Source organism: Lolium rigidum, chromosome 7 (genome assembly GCF_022539505.1).
Source record: "Lolium rigidum isolate FL_2022 chromosome 7, APGP_CSIRO_Lrig_0.1, whole genome shotgun sequence".
Taxonomy (NCBI): Eukaryota; Viridiplantae; Streptophyta; class Magnoliopsida; order Poales; family Poaceae; genus Lolium; species Lolium rigidum.
The window spans coordinates 326779604-326803342 of NC_061514.1; the positions used below are offsets into that span (position 1 = coordinate 326779604).

Genomic DNA, 23739 nt, shown 5'->3' on the forward strand with positions numbered 1-23739 from the left:
TTTCAATATGCATAAACAACCTAGATGGTGGTCTTCAACCCAGAGCAACAGTAAAAATAAAGATAAGTATGAAAATCAAAATGCTGGCTCAAAAAAGTTAAATCCACCTAATCATCTCAAACTATGAACCTGCGTAGGTGTGACAAGCAACTATTGTATCAACATAGTCAACCAAAACAACAAATATGAACTTGTAGATAACCATCTCAAACTATTGTAGCAAGTTTTCTACCACTACAGACCATCAAACAGATCCGGATTAGCAACAAACAAAAATGGAACAAAAACAAAGTACATAAGCAATTTTTCTACCATCGCAAAACTGCATAACCGCATAAGCATGTTTTCTACCAGTGCATAAGCAAGTTCCCTACCACTACAGTGCAACAAGCAAACCTGTAATAGCAATAACAAGTAATACAAAAAGCAACTACAACATCAACTTATCCGAAAAAAACCTCAAAAACTCCCTCGACCCCTCTCGCCCGACCCAAACCCAACCTCGCAATCACTTCGCAAGCTGAGCGGTTCAGAGTTCACACGCGCCGGCCGAAGCAGCCACGAGGAAATCTCGCCGCCCGGCGACATGAAGCTCCCGCTGTCGGCGGCCTCGCCGGACTCCGCGCCGGAGCTGGCCAAGCCGTAGCTGCCCACCACCCGGCTCATCCCGCACACGCTCTTCGCGCCACATCCATGACCGTGGGCTTCCGCTTCTCCCGCCTCGTCGTCTTCCTCCTCTTCCTCCCCACCCCGCCACTCAACCCCGCCACACACCTCGTCTCGCTTGTCACCCCACCGCTCACGCTCGTCAGCTCCAACGCCACCGCCACCATCACCACCACCACAACCACATCCACCACCGTCACCACCACCACCACGGCCGCCGAGACCGAAAGCCTTCGCGCACAACCAGGTCCACCACGGCCCCGTCTTCGTCGGCCGCCACGCCATCGATGTCCGCAAGTGGCCCCACCCCGACCGCAGCGAGCTCCTCAAGGCCCACCACATCCTCGCCGCCGTCCAGGCCGCGCAGCGCAGCAGCAGCCGCCGCGGGAACGGGCCGCCCAGGCCCGTCATCGCCATCACGCCCACCATCATCGCAAAAATCAACGGGGAGGCGAGCACCCCCAACCTCTCCGCGCCACCTCGCCGCGCCACCTCGCCGCGCCACCTCACCTCGGCGCGGTCGACCTCAACCTAGAGTTCCGCGCCACCTCGCCGCGGAGTAGAGGCCAAATACTACCAAAATCGCGGGTAGAGTGCCGCAGGGGAGGAGGGAGTAATTACCGCGACACGGGAGTGCACGGCGGCGCGGCGGCGGAACACGTCCTCGGCGCCGATTGACTCGCCGCCGAGATCCGGCCGCCCGTTGCGGAGCGCCACCCGCCTCCTCGCCGCGGCAGTAGCTCCCGAGGTCGGCGTCTCCGATCCGAGCCGCCCCCGTTGCGGAGCGCCACCCCGCCGACCCCTACAGCCTCCGGCAACCACCAAAATCGCCGCGCAATCGCCGGCGAGGTCCGCCGCTGCCGAGAGAGGAGATGGGGAAACTGCGGGATGCGGAGTGGAGAAGTGGGCACGATCCCCCAAATTCGAACAGCGGTGTAGTTATTTTTCTCACGACGAAACCAAACCAACCCGGTCACCGACATGTGGGACCCATGACGAGAGCAACGGTTAGTAAAAAAACTCACCCACGTGCACCCACCGGACAAAAAAACACCTGAAAAGGATCAGGTGGCCACGACACCGCCCGCTCGGCGCGTCATTTGGGCGGCCGCACGCCAACAAGATTTCAGGTTGTTTCGTTACGTGTAAAGGAGGGAGCACAGCCGCACGGGGGCCTTAAATTAGGTCTTAGCTGGAAGATGTGGATATATCAAATCCAGATCACATTCGTATATATACACAACTTTCATGAAATATAAGGCAGTCACTTTTCATATATAAAACCATTGATTAGGATATATCATTAGATTAGATTTAGGATAGTGATGCTAAAACGATATCATTAGTTTGATCAAGAAAATTATTGGTATAATATTAAAGTTCATATTTTCAGTAACATATACTTATAAAATTGGGTGTGACTAATGCTCGGTCTATTGAGAATTAGCTTAGACTGAAAACTATCTTAATTCTCAGTCAAGTGATATGTTTTTGTACTATGTTAGCCATTTTTTATTTAGAAAAACTCACTTGTGATTTAAAAATTTGGTTCCATCCTAACTTGTAAGTTTGCAACTAGAAAAATCTGAGTTGCAACTCGACTTGCAACTAGAAAATCTCAGTTGCAGCCTATAGTACAGAAAAAATCTAGGTTCCAACCCCAGCGTGATGCAAACCTATTGATTGTGAACTTGATTGGGCACTAAGTTGAGAATTAACAAATCCGTATAAAATTTATTGGTCAACTAAGAATATTAGAGACTATGTATCGAGATCAAAAAAATGTTGTCTATTTACGAACTAAGGGAGTATATATCTGTTGTACGGTGTGTAAGATGCTAAATTCATCTAGAGAATTCTATATGTACATTAAGAAAGTTTAAGCAAGTTGTCTGTTAAATAGATCTAGGGAATTGCATATTGCAGAAAGTTCAAGCAATTTGTCTGTTACATTAGGTTTTTATAAACGAAATGAGTGAATATCAGTAAAAAAAATCTAAAGCAAATTAACGGGAGTCGCCTTAAGCTGATCAGTGATCACCAGCCACGATTGATGTACATACACTCGAGTCACATGCGTCGCCAACTCGGGCGCACGTGTACGCGCTTGCTATGCTGGACCAAAGTCTCCACGGCCTCTGAAAGAAAGCTGGCAACACCAAAGGGCCGATTCAACCTGCACCCAAAGGACTCGCGTGAAGAATTAGAAATGACTTATCCCAGGTCGTAAAGCCAGCAAAGCCAGTACACACTACCGGTAGAGAGTTCCGTTTTCCTAAACGATGGCAAAAGCTTTTCCATATTTCAATGGTTAAAGCATCATAAATATTTACATTCAAGAGAACGGATAAAAGGCTCGAATGGGATGGTTCTTTCTAAGTTCCATCTCTACTGCAAAACTGAATATGAGAGTTTCTTCTTATCCAGCTCCTCGTAATGAAATGAGAAAGATAGATACACATTAATGAAAAAATTATTTTTTTACTCTTATTGAATACTGAATAACGGTAAAATATTCTAATTCAATAAGAATTTCGCGGGCGAATATTTACTTTCTCCTATCTTAATTTGTTAATTTAAAACCTTACCAAATAAGATAATTTTATGGTTTCCTCCACAATCGCACCCAATAAAATATTAGGATTCTTTTTAATAAAATCCTGTTGAATCATAGGTTCCATCGTTCCCACTGCTTCTCCTTGAATGGTTAGGTCTGAATTCCACAATAAAGCTTTTAAAAAAATCTCAATTTTATTAATCTGGTCGGCTCTTTATTCTCCTCAAGGAGCTTAGAGTGTAGCAGCTGCTCCTCCAGAGTGGACCACGGACCGGAGAGGCCATAGAGCCAGCAGGAGTAGAGACCTATGTCCAACAAAAAAGACGGAAAGTCTCGAATGGGAGTGAGACTTCTATCTCGTTCTAGTGAGGAGTTGGAGGTTGACAATGCTCGCGGTGGGAGCAACAATGACGCGACATGGCTTGCTAACAAGCTAATCAATCACCAAATAGCGTGCCACTCGCATATCTCATGACTGTTCTCAAGGCAACGAGAACACCTGAGGAGATCTCTACACGCTGATGCACGGTGTCGAGGAGCTACACCTCCAGACTCTGTAATTCTGTTCACCGGAGCAACATCGAGAAGAAGAGCCATAGTTGGAGGCTCCAAGCAGCAATCAGAGTCACAAGGGACAAGCTCCCTACCAAAGTAACACAAAACTCCACAAGGAAACACACGTCCCGTACCCCTTCGCTCCTGAGAAACGCCTAGGAGGTGATTATGGTTTCTTCGTCTCCTATCAGCGTCATCGGTGACCGGCCTCGCTTCTGTGGCCTTCAGGCCATGGAGGTGGGGTGGATCTCGGCCCCCGTCGGCGGGAGGGTTCCGTTCCCTGGTTTTAGGGTTTTAGTTTGGTGGGTTAGCGATCAGGTGGAGCCGGTGGTGTCTTTTCCAGTAAAGTCTCCCCTGTCTCACCATCTCGAGGGTGATGTCGAGATCCTTGTGTGTGGGGAGGGGGAGGGGTGCTGGGATGTCTCGATCGTCATGCAGCTTCATTGGTAGTTATTCCTTCTTCTTCGTCTCCGAGACAGATGTGGTCTTTTTGACCCTTTCAATGACTTCCCGTCCACAACCAACAATTTCAGGCTGATTAGGGAGGAGCGGCAGTGGCGAGCGCCGTCTACACGGTCTGGAGGTTGAAGACAAAGGGCATCTCATGGATTTCGTTGCAATTTTTCGTTTTTTTAGGTGCTTTGTATTGTTCCATGTTTCTCTTAATACAAGGTTCTACTCGCAAAAAAAATCTCCGCAAGCAAAAACCTAGGCCAACCACTACTTTGTACATCCTGGAATACACATTCATCTTCACGCTAGCCAGGAACGCCGCTAGAGAAGAAGAAGGAGCGAGTGGGGTCTCCTTGACTAGGGATAAAAATGGAGTGGATACCAATCGTCTGTCCTCCTTCCTCAATCTTTTCATCGCTTCCTCCCACCAATTACAACAAGGTGATCTCGAGTTATTTAAGCTTAACTTCGGGGTAATTACCTTAATCCCTAAGAAAGAAGATGCTGTCCAGATTCAGCAGTATAGACCTATATGCTTACTAAATGTAAGTTTCAAGATTTTTACAAAGGTAGGTACAAATAGAATAACAGGGATCGCCCACAAGGTTATTAAACCTACACAATCTGCCTTTATGCCAGGACGACATATACTTGAAGGAGTAGTTGTCCTACACGAGACCATTCATGAACTTCATCGGAAGAAAATGGATGGGGTGCTTTTCAAAATTGACTTTGAAAAGGCTTATGATAAAGTCAATTGGCCATTCCTTCAACAAACTATGCGCATGAAAGGATTTTCGCCTGATTGGTGTAAATTAATTGCTAATTTTGTTCAGGGAGGATCTGTGGGGGTAAAAGTCAATGACGATATTGGCCATTACTTCCAAACTAGGAAGGGGTTGAGGCAAGGAGATCCTCTATCACCTATCCTTTTCAATATAGTTGCTGATATGTCGGCAATCCTAATTGCAAGAGCAAAGGAGGATGGTCAAGTAGGTGGTCTTGTCCCACATTTAGTTGAGGGGGAGTATCCATTCTACAATATGCGAGATGATACTATTCTCTTTATGGAACATGACCTTCGGACGGCTGTTAACATGAAGTTAATCCTTTGTATCTTTGAACAATTATCCGGCCTTAAGATCAATTTTCATAAGAGTGAGATTTTCTGTTTTGGAAAGGCGAAGGATGAAGAGAACCAAGTATAAACAAATATTTGGTTGTGAAGCTGGTTCTCTCCCCTTTCGATACCCGGGAATCCCAATCCATTATAGAAAACTTCTTAATAAGGAATGGAATCCAGTAGAGACCCGCTTTGAACGAAAGTTGGGCTGTCGGCAAGGCAAGTTACTCTCATACGGAGATAGACTTGTGCTTATTAATTCCGTCCTAACTAGTCTTCCAATGTTTATGCTATCTTTTCTTGAAATACCTAAAGGGGTAAAGAAAAGATTAGATTTCTACAGGTCAAGGTTTTTTTTGGCAAAATGAGGAGCATAAGCGTAAATATCGGCTGACTAGATGGAACATTATTTGTCGACCTAAAGATCAAGGGGGTCTAGGGGTGGAGGTGTTAGATATAAAAAACAAATGCTTACTTAGTAAGTGGCTGTTTAAACTCTTAAACGAGGAAGGAGTATGGCAAGAGTTGCTGCATAATAAATATCTCCGGACTCAAACGTTGTCACAAGTGACGGCAAAACCCACCGATTCTCCCTTTTGGAAGGGGCTCTTGGGAGTTAAGGATGAATTTTTCTCTCGGGGCTCTTTCAAAGTTGGCAATGGTCAATACACACGTTTCTGGGAGGACTTATGGTTAGATGACCAACCGTTAGCTAAGCAGTACCCTTCGTTATATAACATTGTCCGCCGGAGAAACGTTCTGGTTTCGGATGTTCTAACGAGTAATCCTTTGAATATCGAATTTAGGAGAACTTTATCTACGGATAAATGGGAGGCTTGGCTATTACTACTTCAGCAGCTAATCAGGGTTAATTTGACGGAAGACCCGGATGTTTTTGTCCGGAATTTAACTACCACCGGCGCATTTTCGGTAAAATCCATGTACGCAGACATGATGAATGGCCATACGGTTTTCTTGCGCAAATATCTTTGGAACATAAAGGTACCACTCGAAGATTAAGATTTTCATGTGGTTCCTTTATAAAAAAGTAATTCTCACAAAAGATAACCTCGCAAAAAGAAATTGGAATGGTTGTAGGAAATGTGTTTTCTGTGATAATAATGAAACAATAAATCACTTATTTTTCGATTGTCCCTTCGCAAAGCTGATTTGGAGAACCATCCAATATACTTTTAATTTGCCTTCACCGGCCAATGTTACAAATATGTTTGGAAATTGGCTAAATGGTGTTGATAATATATCTAAAGGACAAATCCGAACGGGTATTTGTGCCTTGATGTGGGCTATATGGAATTGTCGCAATGATATTGTCTTTAACAGAAGATCAAATGCTAATTTCTTACAGGGTTATCCGTATGGTTACGCACTCGGATCCACGAATGGTCATATCTACTACCGGAGGCTCAGCGTGCGCATATGGATTCTGGATGCAGCCGTCCGGAGACGGTTGCTCGGGATATCTACAACCAGGGTGGTCGGCAACTCTACTAAGAGATTGCAACATGCATAAGAGTCTTTTCCTTTTTATTTTCCACTGGTTAATATTTGTGTACACTTTGTGTGATCCTTGAGTTGTATAACCTTTGAATGTTAAACTATGCAATAAAACAGCTGTGTGCATCAATTGATGCAGAGGCCAGGGCGAAGCTCCCATTTCGAAAAAAATAATCTTTCATCGCTACTTGAAGACACTGAAAGAGAGGCGGTAGATAGCGGGAGATGGAGAGAAGTGCCATGTGGTGGGCTAGTTTCACCAACCTGTGTCGGACTTTGGCCCAACTAAACAACAAAGCCCACCCAGAACCGAGTACGTGACGACAACCACAGACACAGAGACAGACCATTCTCCGCTTCACTCGCCGCTGAAAATCCCGAAAACCCTCGCCGGTGCTCGACGTCGGCCATGGCGAAGCAGGCACCTTTCAAGAACCTGGACCCCGCGACGGCGGGCGATGCACGGCGCAAGGGCTCCGACCCGCACGAGCTCGACCAGTCGATGGAGGTCATGCTATCCTACATCTACGCCAGCCTCCCCGACTTCCCGCTCTACGACGGCCGGCGGCTGCCCCCCGCCCTCGCCGCTCCCGACGGCGCCGACCGGCTCACCCGCCTCCCCCGCGAGCTCCGGCGCAAGATCGTGTCCCGCCTCCCCGTCAAGGACGCCGCGCGCACCGCCGCCCTCTCCTGGCGCTGGCGGACGATCTGGCACTCCACGCCGCTCGTCCTCATCGACGCCCACCTCCTCCCCAAAGGCCAGGGCTTTCCCCCGACCTACTCCACCAGCTCGCCGCCCGTCGCCGCCGCCGTCTCCAGCATCCTCGAGGCGCACCCGGGGCCCTTCAGCTGCGTCCACCTCGTCTGCAGCCGCATGGGCGCGCACCGTGCGCAGCTCGCGCGCTGGCTCCAGCTCCTCGCCGCCAAGGGCGTCCAGGACCTCGTCCTCGTCAACCGCCCGTGGCCGCGCGACGTGCCTCTCCCCGCCACGCTTCTCAGCGCCAGCACCCTCACCCGCCTCTACCTCGGTCTCTGGAAGCTGCCCGGCGCCGCCGCCCTGCGTGGCGCCTCCCTGCCCCACCTCCGGGAGCTCGGCCTCTGCTGCGTCGAGATGGAGCACGGCGACATCGACTCCCTCGTCGCCAGGAGCCCCGTCCTGGAGATCCTCAACATCCTCGCATGCTTCAAGGGGTTGCGTCTCCGCCTCGTCAGCCAGAGCCTTCGATGCCTGCAAATCTCCGGCGGTATCATGGAGAACGTCGCCGTGGTAAAGGCTCCAAACCTGGAACGGCTCATCCTGTATGGATGTTGCAGCCCAGGCGGGGGGTTGTGTACCAGGGTCAGGATTGGTGATGCCCCCAAGCTGCACACCTTTGGATACTTGGAGCCAGTTCACGTCCTAGAGATCCGAGACACCATCATCATGGTACATTTCCCATCCCCACTCTTCCCATTTCTTCAGTTTGCAAATATGCCAACTGATTGAGGTCCATGGCTCAATTCTGTGGTCTTCCTTATTGAATTCGGTGAATTTCCAGCCCGGGATGAAGGCGAGCACAAGAACCATGTTGACAAGCGTAAAGATTCTGAGTCTGAATGTGCGTTTTGGAGTTCGCAATGACGTCAAAATGGTGCCTACCTTCCTCAGATGCTTTCCCAACGTGGAGAGGCTGCATATCATGGTATTTATCATCACCGATTCCTGATCTGCTTACATTTTATTCTGTTTGATGAATAGAAATTGCTTCAGCTCAGTTATTCTGATAGCTCTGCTGTATAAGGTCTTTTTGTTTCATCCACTGTAATGTGCAGTGATCCAAGCTAGTTTAAGTAGGAGTATTATCTTTTCATGCCTTATGTGAAGGTAACTTTGTGCATCAGCTGGATGACAAGACATACATTGCCAATTATGATGTATGATAAATCTGACCAGTTATAGGTTAAATGATAGATATGTCTTACCATTTATTCTCAGCAACTAGGTCTTCTCTACAATCTGCAGATGTAGACTAGGATACAAATTTATCCAAAAAGTAATAGAATATAAATTATAATTGTGAAAGGTTTCTTTGTTGTACAATGATCGTTTTTCCGGTATCTTGATTTATAGTGCTCTGCTTCTTTAGGTATGTCCAGATTTCCTTGTTCTGTTGTTTCTTGATGTGTTCATATGAGCTACTAGTATCGATTGTTATGGTGCTGTAATTGACGTGCATTGCTTATTAGTTATTACGGGCTTATGAAATATGGTCAAGACTTAAGGTTATGATCATAAGATATTTTTTTAGCGTGTAAGTATTCTTGTTTTTTCTCTGCTCAGATCTGCTATTTTCTAGTTAGACTTGTCACCTCTTCTAGAAATCTGACTGTAACAGTATAATTTGCAGTACTTAGCATTGAGCAGTTAGCACTGCTGAATCTTAGCCGCAAAGATGCTCCATTATTTTTTCATGCCTTATGTGAAGGTAACTTTGAACATCAGCTGGATGACAAGACATACATTGCCAATTATGATGTATGTAAATCTGACCAGTTATAGGTCAAATGCCATGTCTTACCATTTATTCTCAGCAAACAGGTCTTCTCCACAATCTGCATACATAGACTAGGATACAAATCTATCTAAAAAGTAATAGAATATAAATTATATTTGTGAAAGGTATTTGTCACCAATTCATCTTCTGCTTACATTTGTATAGTTTTCTCGCATGTTGCTGCCGGTAGATATATAGTTCTTCTCGTTGATTGCATGGGTTACTTCAAGTGAGTTATGTCGATAGTTTACTAATGGTCTTTTGGTATCTTTCACTGTAATGTGAATGTTGTGCAAGCTAGTAGCGTAAGCATATTTTCCATGCATTAATTTTTGGCGATTAGAATATCTGCTGGAGGACTAGGCATACCTGCCAATTATGAAGTGTACCAAATGTGACCAGTTATAAGTTAAATGACAAGCCTTGCCAATTATTCTCAGCAATCCGGTCTTTTCTACAACCTGCATAAGTAGACTAGAATACAAAGTTATCTAAAAAAAGACTAGAATACAAATTGTATAATCATTCTTGGTTTACAATGATCATTGTTCCAGTATCTTGATTTATAGTGCTTTGCTTCTTTTAGTATGTCCAGATTTCCTTGTTCTATTGTTTCTTGCTGTGTTCATATGAACTACTATATTGATTGTTATGGTTGTAGACATGGATTGCTAATTGCAGACTTCTGAAAGTTGCATGGTACAAAAACTAGCACATTCATGTCAACAGTTCTGTATTGGTATACCATAATAATACATTAGTTTCATCATATCAGGAGCTCAGGAACTTATCTGATTTCTTTTTATAGCAATAGGCTTCTTAGCTCACTTTTGGAAGTTGATATTGAAGAATATTTTTGGGCAGAATATGGTCAAGACTTAAGGCATTCATTATGGACTAATCTTTGCAGACTTTACATCTACTTTGTTATGCCTGAATTATGGTCATGAGACCTTGTTTAGCACATATATATTCTTGATTTTTTTTCTCTGCTCTGCTATGCTATTTGCTAATTAGTACATTCTGCCACTTTCATCTATGGAAGTATAGACTTGTCACTTCTCCTACGCATCTGACTATTATTTACTTATGGACCAGTATAATATGCAGTACTTAGTGTTGAGCAGTTAGCACTGCTGAATCTTAGCCTAAAAAATGCTACATTTTCTCACGGAAATATACTTTGATAATGGTATTGCCTTTTCAAACATTTTCTTTCCAGACAGCTAATGGAAGCTATGGACGAATTCATTTCAGCTTATTCGTACATTGTTATCGAATTCGTATACATGTTACTTGAAAATTTTGTCCCGTTCTTGCAGCACATTTTATAGCTTGCACTTTTCTGTTTTATTTTCATAGATGTGTCAAATAAATTATCATTATTGAAGCTTTTTATGATCCTTTTGTTTTCTTGACTGTGAATGTGAATCAATTATATGTAGTTATGCCTGCTGCCTAATGGATTTCCGTGAATAACAAAAAAAGAGCCATATGACTAGGCATACTTGACCAATTATAGCTAAAAGCCAAGCAAGGCAATTATTCTCAGCCATCAGGGCGTCTCTGCACACACAAACTAGATTACGCAATTGGAATTATGGCGGCTGTTTGTTCATGTGTTTGTGCTCTGACATTTGCTGTGAAATTTTTGTTGTGTCCTAGTTTTTTGCCGTGCTTTTATCTTGATTATATTGCTTGTCTTCTTTATTTCTGGTATGTCCAGATTTTGTTCTTTTAGTGTTTCTCATTGCGTACATGTGTATGTACAGGCTAGCAATATTTATGGTGTGAATGATGCAAATTGCATGCAATGCTTATGCCAAACTGATTAAACTTGTGCATAATAATTAGCACATTCGCTGCCTACAGTTTGTTGGAGGATGTATGTATGCCGCTCATACTAAATTTATGTTAGCAATAAGTTGATCGCACAATATAGGCACTTGTCCGTTTAAGTAGTTACTAAGTTTCTATGGCTGACATCTGGAAACTTTCCTTGAAGAATATTTCTGGCAAACCGATTATGTGTGTAAGACCTCCATGGTAGACCGAACTCTGTTCTCACACTTTCTGTCCCTTATATTGGAAGGGCTGCATATACACCACCACAGTTGTTTTTTTCTGTTCTAGTAGGCTACTTGATGTTGATGCATGGAAGTATTGATATGTCATTTCTCCCAACATTATCAGATCCGGTATCTAGGTATGCATTGCTTAGTCGTATGTGTTGTACAACATATTTTGATGTTTCTTCCTCAGATGCTTTTTCCCAACTGTTGATTGATTCAATCAATTTTTGCAGAGCCAAAAATGCGATAAACCCACTGCAGGTAACCTCACCCTCAAGTTCTGGGAGGATTCAGGTCCCATTGACAACATCGTCTCGCGCGTCAACACGGTGAGCCTCCGTGAGTTCAAAGGGGAGCCTGGCGAGGTTGGGTTCCTCGAGTTCTTGTTTCGGAGTGCACGGGTGCTGAAGACCGCAACTATCGTGATGGCCAATCCAAGTTTCACGCCGTTTTTGAAAGATGTGGCGTTTTCCAAAGTGAGAAGGAGTTCTAGAAACATGGCAAGTAAATCCTGCGAGGTGCATGTCCTGGGGAGCAACGGACCTGATGGAGGTGAGGTTTGGAGCTTTAAAACTGGGGCGGATTTTTCTTTCCAGGACCCCTTTTCAGTAGCGGAGGTTCTCGGCCGATGTTAGTAATTTCTGTGGAGGGATGGATTGATTTTTTGGGTGCGAACTATGAAAACATGGTGTCTGCCCCTACCTACCTGTGGCCTTTACACTCCTCATGGTATTTTGCTTTGCCCGTGTAACCTGCATGCGTTAGTTGTTTTGCTATGTATGGTCATTGCAGCATTTGGTTTTGGCAAACATTTCAGTACACTCCAGTTTCTGGCTGTATCATTTTGTCGTCGGGGAGTAGGAGTGGGACCCTGTGATCCGCAGTTTGGTGATGATAATACTGTTCATCTGCATGACGAGACATCATTGATAAACTGTGACCGTTTTTTTTGGCCTTGTAAGCTTTTGCATGTATAGAATCCTAACCTTGTGTGCTTGCCTCTTTCACTAATATGCAGATTCACTTTCTGGTGTAGTGTACATAGCCATATATAGAATCCTAAGCTAGTTTTTTTTTTCGAAATGGGGCAGCTCTAACTTCTGCATCAATTGATGCATACGGCTTTTATTGCATATTATTGAAACGCACCACAAAGAAAGGGATAAAGAAAATACATCACACAACCCAATGCTATCACTTAACACCTACAAACTCAAAACATAACCTGGAACAATTGCATTTGTCAAAATTAAATTTTATAAAGTTCAAGTAAATATCTCTGTAGAAATATCAACACACACAATATCATATACTTACAAATTATTTTTTTACGTTGGTTCTAGTAATGGGAGGGTGGATAAACTAGGGATGACACCCGCAGGGTATGGGTACGGGAGGAGCCATCCCATACACGTACCAATCGCACTTGATCTTATCCGCCGTCGATGGGTAAAAGTTTTTCTCATACCCATCAACTGAAAGGGTAAATGGGTACCGACGGGTAAAAATTACCTGGATTTACAACACATCAAAATTGAGCAAAAAAATAACCATAAACAATATATAACCAGAATTTGTAAAAGTGGCATATTACAAACAATAACAGTTTACATGCACAACAACAAATCATGAATGGGAAACAATAATAAATAGCAGCGCATAATCATCACTTTAAGTTCACAAACTCATAAAGAATAGAGGTAATTTGACCATACATAAGACCACTAATAAGAATTACAATAAAATGTTGACAATATAATGAGTTCAACCAAAATAAACCGGAGCAATCCAACAGTAGCAAAACAGAGACCGTGACACAACACTTTATTTAATCTTGACCATGGCTTGACGAGACCAAAGTTAGTAGGATGATATTTTGGTATGTTAGAAATCATATGAAATCCCACATGTTAGCATTTTGAACAGGTACACGAGTATGGGTTCTACGATCTCATACTCGTATCCTCTCTACCCAATGGGTACAGTATTTTCCTTTTATATACGCATGGGCAACTTTTTATCCCATACCCGTATTTCTATTGGATTTTTTACCCGCCGGGTACATATGGGCACCCATTAACATCCCAGATAAACAATGGAAAAAAATACTTCATGAGGGGGACAGGGAGAAAATAAAAACCAAAAATAAAGGATCCTTTTATATACGCATGGGCAACTTTTTATCCCATACCCGTATTTCTATTGGATTTTTTACCCGTCGGGTACATGGCACCCATTAACATCCCAGATAAACAATGAAAAAAAATACTTCATGAGGGGGGCAGGGAGAAAATAAAAACGAAAAATAAAGGGGCGTTGCGAGAATCGAACTCGCGACCTCTCGCACCCAAAGCGAGAATCATACCACTAGACCAAACGCCCTTGTTTGGTTAATAATTAATTTAACATTTCTAATCATTAACTAATTGGATTCCACCGAAACTCCTTCCCCCCTAGTTCACCTGCTGCAGTCGACGTCACCAGAGCGAACAGATCGATCTTCCAGAACCTTCTCCCCTTCCCTTTCCGATCCCATGCCGGCGACGGCGGCGATATCGCCCTCTCCTCCGGGGGCGTCCACTACTACCCTCCTCCTCCGCCACCACCATGCCGCCACCTTCACCCCACCGCAGCCGTCGCGGCGGCGGCTGACAGGCGCCGTCGCCGCCTCCGCTGGACGCCGCGCCGTCGCCCCCTGCTGCAAGGCCGCCAAGGACCCCTCCGCCGCCTCCGCTACCGGCCACGGTAAATTTCGTTCCAGGATCAGTTGATGCCAAGTTGTGAATCATACAGACAGATTCGTTGTTCGGTCCCAAAACCAAATGCATTCTCTGTGTCGACGACTGCCTGCTGCGTCAGTTCAGTTTTTTTTCTGTGTGTGATGCGATGCCACCAGCTAGCGATGCATAGGAAAATATCATGATCCCTGATTTACCAGCTTAGCTCCAGAACTCCAGTTTAGTTCTTTCTTGTATGTGATGCGTTCAACAACCTGTGATGTCAGCAACACTGAAATTCCACTCATACAATGCTGAAACTGTGGTACCTACCTGCGCCTTCGTTCATCGACTTACTACTATAGTACTCAGCAATTAGAAACGAAATTCCGCCTGCTGTATTCGTGCGAACACGTAAAAAAGCAGAGCAGTTCTGTCTGTGTGCTCACCGATAAACCTCCTCGCTGCGTTCTGTTTCTGCATGCAACAAGGCCTTGGCATTTGAGTTATGTCGGCATAGTGCATTTCCACTGCATGTTTTTGTCTAAGCAGGGTCTCACTTTGGAGTTATACTGCAGCTGGAGTATCATAGTCATGTGACAAGATTAAAGCTCCTGTTTTTGTCCTCTCACTCTAGTGTCAAACTGTACTAGTACTCCCTCTGGTTCAAAATAATTTCCGAAAATGGGTGATACAATTATTTTGAACCGGAGGGAGCCTAGATACACCCATTTTTGGGCTATTATTTTGAACCGGAGGGAGTAGTAAGTTTTTCCAGAAGATTATAAACTGGCTGATGTTCATTGGCACAACACTAGTTAGTTCTAGCCATAGTAACCGGAAACGGTATACCGTTCCCTGAATCGGAATCGCTGTACTGAATCGGGGTTCGGGGACGAGATAGGATACGGTAAGATTCGGTTGCCGGTACGCGTTTCCGGAAAATCGATACAGCAGCCCCATTCAGCGTTCGTGTGTGGTAGTTTCATGCTTCAAAAGCAGCGATAATCATGGGAAGGCCCACGGGAGCCTGATAGTATTAGGCAACTACTACGATATGATCCATGATCCATGGAATCAATCAATTGGATTCTTTTTCGGGCCTGCAATCAATCAATCGACATTAGTGTCCTGTGCTTTTACGCCTCCTCCTGCCCGTTTCTGCGCCTGCCATTCTTTTTTGCATGAGGCTGAGGCAAGGATCCAAGGATCATACGCTCCATAGCTTGAGGATCCACCTTCTCGTACCGGGTTCGTCGTACCGAATACGGTGGGTTCACGTTTCCTCCATTGAATAATCTTTCGAGAGATGTATACCCTCGTCGTACCCTAGTTTTGCCAGCCACTGAATCTCGTCCCCTGTTCCTGTTTCTCGTTCCCATATGGTTCTAGCTAGTGCAACTAAAAACCGCAGGCCTTTGCTACCGCCTCTTGTCTTTGCACCCAGTCCATGGACTCTGTCTGTCAACCGATATTCTCAGTGCACGCATGGGTGATTAATTCCAACAACACACACAAATCTATGTACCGCCATGATTGCTTGCCCTTTTTGTTGGGTCCATGTATCTCGCCTTATGTGCATGTGTTTGCGTTTGCAGTGGGCGATGTAGGGGAACAAACATGGGACGAGGACGTCCTCAGGTGCGAGACGACGGTTCTGGTCGAGTTCTGGGCGCCGTGGTGCGGACCCTGCCGCCTGATGCACCCGATCATTGCAGACCTGGCCAAGGCCTACGCCGGCAGGCTGAGGTGTCTGAGGGTGAACACGGATGAGAATCAGGAGGTGGCGACGAGGTATGGCATCAGGAGCATCCCCACCACCCTCATCTTCAAGAACGGCGAGAGGAAGGAGACGGTCATCGGCGCCATCGCGGACACCGCCTTGGCCGCCACTGTCGACAGGTTCTTGTAAGCGCCTGAGCATGCTGTAACATACACATCGAAACGAGTGAAAAGTTTTTCCAAGGAGGCTACCAGTCTATCATTTACTTACATGAACTTCCATGAAATCAAACTGAGTTGGGCAGTTTGCATACAATGATTGATATGCTATCGCTGCTTTTGAAGATCGTGAAGTATTGAACCCTGCGAGACAATGATCATCTGATATGCTATCGTTGATTTTGATATATAAAGTGAGCAATGATATTCTTCTCTTCAATGCAAAGGCTTTCGTAGGAAATCTGTAATATTTAGAACTTTTTTTCATGCAAGAATTTGTTTCTAAGGATTACGTGCACTGCATTTCATATGAAGTTCTCCATCGACTCCAACCTCCTAGAAAGGTTCGTTTGTTTTGCAATCAAACGAACATAGATGTAAATTCGGTCACATAGGAATCGAACCTGTTCTGAAGCGGCATGGGTATGCTGCTCAGAAAGTTCACTCTCAAAGAACTATTGGGGAGGCCAGGGGAAAAGCGGAGATGTATGGTACAAATTACAGAGAAGTAATGAAAACGCCTGCAGCTGTACCGCTGAAAAAGAAAATCTCATTGACATTACAAATGGATTGTTGTCACCCGTTGGTGTTCTTCACCTCTTCTGATAGCAAGATATTGTTCGCACAGAGAAATACAGAAGGGTGTTAGGATGATCTCCTCGCGTCTGAGCCCAACGGCTCGAACTCGGACCCTTGACCTCGTCCGCGCCCTGATCGGGGGCGCCCAACCACATCTGGTTGGTGGGCCCCTGTCGCCTGTGCGATAAATACAGTGGTGGGGGCGGTGGCACAGATCACGAGGTTGACCGGGAGTGCCACTCGCCCCACCAACACACCCACCGATCTGGGTTCAGCACAGTGCCGACGGGATGCTCCATCACCGCCGCCAGGGGCCAGGGGGGGCGCCGCCAGTCCTCTCTCCGCCGTGCCATGGCCCCCGTGTGGTGGAAGGGGCAGAGTACAAAGAAAAGAAAAAGAAGGGGAGGAGCTCGTTCCCGGCCGAGTGCTGGGAGCGCAGCTCGCCGTCGAGGACCTCGGGTGCGGGAGGAAAAGAAAGAAAATGGAGCCGCCGGCCGCCGCCAACCGCCGCCGGCGAGCTGGGCGTAGCACGAGGAGGCGCCGCCGCCAGCCGCCAGAGAGGAGGCGCGCGGGGCAGAGAGGGTGGCCAAAGGGGAAAAATGCTAGGGTTAGGGTTTTGACCGGTTTCGGTTTTTCCCTTATACCGGCCGAAAGAGAAGGGCCGCCGTCGGATCGAATCCAACGGCCAGATGTGCTTGCCGCGTGGGCACCGTGGCCGGGCCGCGTCGGCGCCGTGTGCGGGCCGCGTGGGCTCCGCTGGCCAGCCGCGGGCGGGCCGAAGGAAGGCCGCGTGGGCGTCCCGTTAGTGAGCGCCGCTCAGGCCGCGTGCGGGCCGCGTGGGCGACGCGTGCTGGGCCGCGTAGCAGGCTGCAGCATGTGCGCCGCGCTGCTGCGCGCCGCGCGTGGGCGCAGCCCTGGCCGAGCAGGCCACAGGCCGTGGGCCAAAAGTCTGGCTGCACAGTTTTACAGTTTGTCTGTTTTTTGTTTTAACAGAGGCTATTTTAGGCATTTTTGGACTGTTTTTGGTCAAATTTTGTCTAGATTTTTCTAAGCAAATTGAACCAACGAGATATTTGTTTTAGGAAATAAAGTAACAGTAATGCCTCTGAAAAGTTCAAAGTTTAAAGTTTAAATTCACAGTTTCCGCTGCAAATAGTTAAGATGCATTTTCAATTTGGAAAAATGCAAAAGTGATGATTAAAATTTAAAAAGTTGCTTAAAAGTGATTGTTGGAACAATTATGATATGTCATTTTATGACCAACGTTATTAATGGCATGATCATGTTTTGTTGCAATAATATGTGCAAAAGTGACAGTTAAAATGTTAAAGAGATGATTAAAGTGATTATTATGATAATTATGGTTGTGTTATTTTTTGACCAACGTTATTAATGACATGATCATGATTTGTTGCAAAGAAGTGTATTTATCTCTATTTCTGCCCAACGGTGATATAGATTTAATTGCATAAACAATTGTATGTTCTAATTTTGACCAACGTTGGATTATTGCATGCAATTGTTGTTATGGTCTCATTTCATTGTGGTTTAAAGGAGGGTACTACTTGATGAGCTACATCAAGGATGTTCCAACCCTCAAAGGTGACAACTACACTGAATGTAGAAAGAAGGTTGATTTGTGCTGGGGTGGACTGGGTTCCCACAGCCGGTCAGACCAAAAGATCCAGTCAGAAATGACAAGAAAGATGATTCTGCATGACAGAATGAAAGTGGCTAAGTGCCATTTATAAAGAGTACAATTGAGAACGTTATTGTGGGCTCAATTGCAGAGTGTGCTTCCGTATGGGAGTATCTTGAAAGAATAAAGAATCAGTTGACTGATTCTTCAAAGATATGTGCGACCCAGCTGCGGTAGCAACTGGTGACAGAAAAGTACACATGGACAGAAAGGACATGGAAAGTGTGCCATATGGTATAATAATGCTTATGTGGGTGCTGTCTGTGTATAATGTGAGTGAAAAAGTGTTGTCCGTGTTGGACAAAGAACAAAAGAAAAGAAAAGAACTGATGAATCGTCGAGGGGGAGAATAGAAAGACTTATTAAAAATGGTATTCTTCCTCCATAGAATTCTCAGACATAGAACAGCGCATCGATTGCATTAAAAAAAAATTGTAAAGCAAATTAAAAAGGGTGCAAATCGATGCACAGCAACACTAGAAATAATTCACACCGAGAAATGTGGATCATTTCCTGTGAAAAGTGTGGATGGCTATGATTCGTTCATAACATTCACGAATGATTACTCCCGATATGGTTATATTTATCCAATAAAAGAAAGAACGGAAGCATTGGATAAATTCAAAATATTCAAAGCTGAAGTTGAAAATCAGCATGATAAAAGAATAAAGATAGTCAGGTCTGATCCTGGAGGGGAGTACCACGGTCGACATACTCCATATGGCCAAGTCCCTGGACCTTTTGTAAGGTTCCTACAGGAGACTGGAATAGTCGCCCAGTACTCGATGCCGGGCGAACCTCAGCAGAATGGGGTAGCTGAAAGGCGCAACCGTACCCTTATGGATATGGTGCGCAGTATGATGAGCTATTCCACCCTACCATTGGGATTGTGGATTGAGGCGTTAAAAACCGCTATTCACATTCTAAACAGAGTACCAAGCAAATCGGTGCCCAAAACGCCGTATGAGCTATGGACAGGGAGAGTGCCTTCTCTAAACCACCTGAAAGTGTGGGGGAGCCCTGCTGAGGCCAAAGTATTCAATCCAAATATCGCAAAGTTAGATACCAAAACAGTCAGCTGCCATTTTATTGGCTATCCAGAAAAGTCAAAAGATTGTCGTTTCTACTGCCCAGAGAAATACACAAAGTTTGTGGAAACGAGACATGTTGTCTTCTTAGAGGATGAAATGATGAAGGGGAGCATGGTAGCTCCGAAAATTGATCTTGAGGAGAAGAGGGTGCATGCACCTAATCCGATGACTCAGGAGCCATTTTTTGCGCTACCATGTGCACCTGTACCGACGATCCCTGCGATTGTGGTGCAAGCGCCTGTTGTAACTCCACCCATGACAACGATGAGTGAAAATTCGGAACCTGCCCGTCAGGAGCCGAATGAACCATTTGTTGAGCATGAAAGGGAGCAACAACAGCCACCTCTAGAGGCAAAAGAATTTACACAAAGAGAAGGGATAGTTTACAATGAGACATTTTCTCCGGTCTCATGTAAGGATTCCTTCAAAATCATCATGGCACTAGTTGCACATTTTGATTTAAAGTTGCATCAAACGGATGTAAAGACGTCATTTCTAAACGGGGATTTAGAAGAAAATATCTACATGAAACAACCCAAGGGTTTTATCATGGAAAGCAAGGAAGAAATGGGATGCCGCCTAAAGAAATCCATTTATGGATTAAAGCAAGCCTCCAGACAGTGGTATCTAAAGTTTAATGAAACAATCAAGAGATTTGGTTTTAAAGAAAATATTGAGGACAATTGCGTTTATGCAAAGTTTAAAAGTGGGAAATATATTTTCCTAATCTTATATGTGGATGATATTCTGCTTGCCAGCAGTGATGTTAGTCTACTGCAAGAGACAAAGAAGTTCTTGTCCTCAAATTTTGACATGAAAGATCTTGGTGAAGCGTCATATGTTTTGGGCATAAAAGTTCACCGAGATAGAAACAATGGAGTATTAGGACTATCGCAAAAGTCTTATTTAGAAAAGATTCTAAGTAAGTATAATATGCATAAGTGCAGTGCCACACCTGCCCCTACAGTCAAGGGCGACAGTTTTGGGAAACATCAAAGTCCCCAAAATCAATACGAGCTCGATCAAATGAAAGCGGTTCCATATGCTTCGGCTATTGGAAGCCTACAATATGCACAAGTGTGCACTCGCCCTGACTTAGCATTTATCACCGGAGTACTCGGTAGATATCAAGAAAATCCAGGTTTTGAACACTGGAAAATGGTAAAGAAGGCATTGCGTTATGTGAAAGGCACAAAGAATTACATGCTAACATACAGAAGATCTGATTCCCTAGAAATAAGAGGGTATTCAGATGCAGATTTTGCGGGGGATAAAGAAGATAGAAAATCCACATCTGGATATGTATTCACCCTCGCGGGGGGAGCTATTTCGTGGAGAAGCTCCAAACAGACGATAGTTGCATCATCCATGATGTATGCAGAATTTATAGCATGTTATGAAGCCACGGGGCAGGCATTATGGTTAAATAAATTTATACCCGACTTGAAAGTGGTAGATTGTATTGACAAACCACTAAAGATGTACTGCGACAATGAGCCCGCAGTATTTTATGCTCACAACAACAAGTCGAGTACAGCTACGAAACCAATTGAGGTTAAGTATTATGTTGTGAAACACAAGGTCCAGGATCAAACAATAAGTCTCGATCATATAAGGACAAAAGATATGCTTGCGGATCCGCTAACGAAAGGCTTACCACCCAGCGTGTTCAAGGAACACGTAGCCGGCATGGGTTTAAGGGAAAGTCTTACCTATCCTGGATCATAAGAGGCCCAAAAGTAAAAGAATTTGTTTCAGAACAGAGAAGTGCATTGTGGCTGTCCGATTCTATCGGCAATAGAGCTGTGACGAAGAAACATGCCCTATGTACTGATCCAAAATGAAACGAATAAAATGAAAGTATAAAGTTAAAAGAAAAAGTTGAGATCAAGGGGGAGAATGTTAGGATGATCTCCTCGCGTCCGAGCCCAACGGCTCGAACTCGGACCCTTGACCTCGTCCGCGCCCTGATCGGGGGCGCCCAACCACATCTGGTTGGTGGGCCCCTGTCGCCTGTGCTATAAATACAGTGGTGGGGGCGGTGGCACAGATCACGAGGTTGACCGGGAGTGCCACTCGCCCCACCAACACACCCACCGATCTGGGTTCAGCACAGTGCCGACGGGATGCTCCATCACCGCCGCCACCACCTCTCGCTCGACCACACGCCGTCACCGTCGCCACCATGACCAGGTCGGCGAGCTCCACCTCCAATGGAGAAGGTAAACTAACAGTACCCCTCTTCTACCCGGCTAAGATCTACACCTAGATGATCTAGTAAAGTAAACAAAGGGAAGAGGGCGGCAGACAAAGCAGTGCTGCGGCTGCCCTCTACATCACCTTCATCACAACAGTATCCCGTTGGCATGGTCTATGCGCTAAATCTTGAGGAACTTCGTAGCTGGGTTGGCGCCTTCGACAGCCCAAACCGCAAAGGTGCTCAACTACGGATGGCCAAGCCATACAAAGAGCACCACATGATCGAATGGTGCTTCTGCTCCTAAAACTAGAAACACCGTATTTCCCAATGACTCCCAGTTCCACACAACATCGTATGCAAGCGCCATGTTGTCTGCTAAATTTTCCTTCCGTAACCCCATAAATTGCTCAAGCTTAGCGTTTCAAATGAAGGAGCCGCGTTGAATATATAGAGATCGGATATATGGTATGAAACATTCCTCTCTTTCAAGAGGGCAATCATAAGGGCAGTTACCAGCCAACTCTACCCTGCCATGAATATGCAGATCGAACAAGGACAACCAGGTGCTCACATGTTTACTCTGTCACATTACCTTCTAAAGAAAGCTAACCTGCTCAAGTTCATTTCTATATTTTTGAGGTTTACGATTTTGAGAAATAACCAGGGAAAAAAGCGCGTGAGCTTACATGAGCAGCTTCGTTGCCATCCTCCGTGTGCATTCCTAAGCTGAATAATACTACTAGTAAAACAAAGCCAGTTCATAGTCTTGCTAAGCTTCATGTCCCAGCGAAAAAGAAACAAAGCATAACAGAACAAAAATAAACCTGCTTGTGTGGCGCTTTGCCGTAGATAAATATCATAGACCACCTATGACTTGATCGTCAAGCTTTTACCGTTCCATTTGAAGCATTCCCTATATACCTTAAAGAGTAATTGTAGAAGAAATTTGCTTTTGGAGAGGAAATTTTTAGAGGAGGAAGTTAAAGAAGCAACCTTTGGCTCCTATGCTGAAGGGGCACCAGCCCCGATGACCTATCTTTTCCTTTTTCAATTTTTTTGGAACATTATTAAAAATGATCCAATGGGGTTGTTTGAGGATTGGTTTAATGGTTCCATAGATATTTTTAGATTAAATTTTGCAATGACCACCCTCATCCCGAAAGAGGATGATGCAAAAGAAATCAAGAAATTTAAGCGTATTAGTTTGCTAAATTGTATCTTTAAGAGTTTTACCAAGGTGATCACTAATAGGTTTGCTAGGATAATTGATGGGCTTATATCCCATCAACAATATGCCTTTATAAAGGGTATCTTCATTTTGGAAAGTGTAGTTACTGCTCATGAAATTATACATGAAGTATATAGGAATAAAGAGCAGGGGTTAGTGTTTAAAATAGACTATGAAAAAGCATATGACAGGATTAACCTTGACTTCTTATGAAATTTTGGCTCTTAAGAATTTTCGTCCTAGGATTATTTCCCTGATTAAGCAAATCAAAGCAAATCACTCATGGAGGCTATGTTGCGGTTTACGATGTCACATTATTACCTTCTAAAGAAAGCTAACATGTTCAGGTTTATTTGTACTACGTATATTTTTGAGGTTTGTGATTTTTTTTTTTTGAAACGAAGGTTTGTGATTTTGAGAAGTAACCAGGGTAAAAACGCGTGAACTTACATGAGCAGCTTCCCTTGCCATCCACCGCGTGCATTCCTAAGCTGAATAGCACTACTAGTAAAACAAATCCAGTTCATAGTTTTGCTGAGCTCCCTGTCCCAACGAAAAAGAAAGGCAGAACAGAACAAACAATGAACCTGTTTGCGCGGCACTCTGCTGTAGATAAATATCGTAGACCATATATGACTTGATTATCAAGCCTTTACGGTTTCATTTGAAGCATTCCCATTCCCTATATACCTTAGTTTGTGAATCTTAGACTATGCGAGTGTCTCATAAATAGATTGTTTTACCCAGCCCGCGGCACCTTTGTCTCTTTTATCATACATATTCTTGTTAGGAAACATTGGCCTTTGCGC

The 23739-nt window shown here is 44.8% G+C and overlaps 2 protein-coding genes, 1 non-coding gene and 1 pseudogene across 3 annotated transcripts; 2 read left to right on the forward strand and 2 right to left on the reverse strand.

Annotated features, from left to right (window-relative positions):
- Positions 1-662: 662 nt before the first annotated feature.
- On the reverse strand, positions 663-1095 carry LOC124673363 (annotated as a pseudogene).
- A 6183-nt stretch (positions 1096-7278) lies between these two features.
- Positions 7279-12391, forward strand: LOC124676805 (F-box/LRR-repeat protein At3g26922-like). Its single transcript, XM_047212832.1, has 3 exons — positions 7279-8295; positions 8408-8551; positions 11709-12391. The coding sequence occupies exons 1-3, from the start codon at positions 7279-7281 to the stop codon at positions 12108-12110; spliced, it is 1563 nt and encodes a 520-aa protein (XP_047068788.1). The 3' UTR covers positions 12111-12391.
- A 1394-nt stretch (positions 12392-13785) lies between these two features.
- Positions 13786-13857, reverse strand: TRNAP-UGG. The gene has a single exon. It is a non-coding gene; the product is annotated as a tRNA-Pro (tRNA).
- A 152-nt stretch (positions 13858-14009) lies between these two features.
- On the forward strand, positions 14010-16353 carry LOC124673364 (thioredoxin 1-like). Its single transcript, XM_047209458.1, has 2 exons — positions 14010-14220; positions 15791-16353. Exons 1-2 carry the CDS (start codon positions 14010-14012, stop codon positions 16102-16104), a joined length of 525 nt encoding a protein of 174 aa, XP_047065414.1. The 3' UTR covers positions 16105-16353.
- Positions 16354-23739: the final 7386 nt, after the last annotated feature.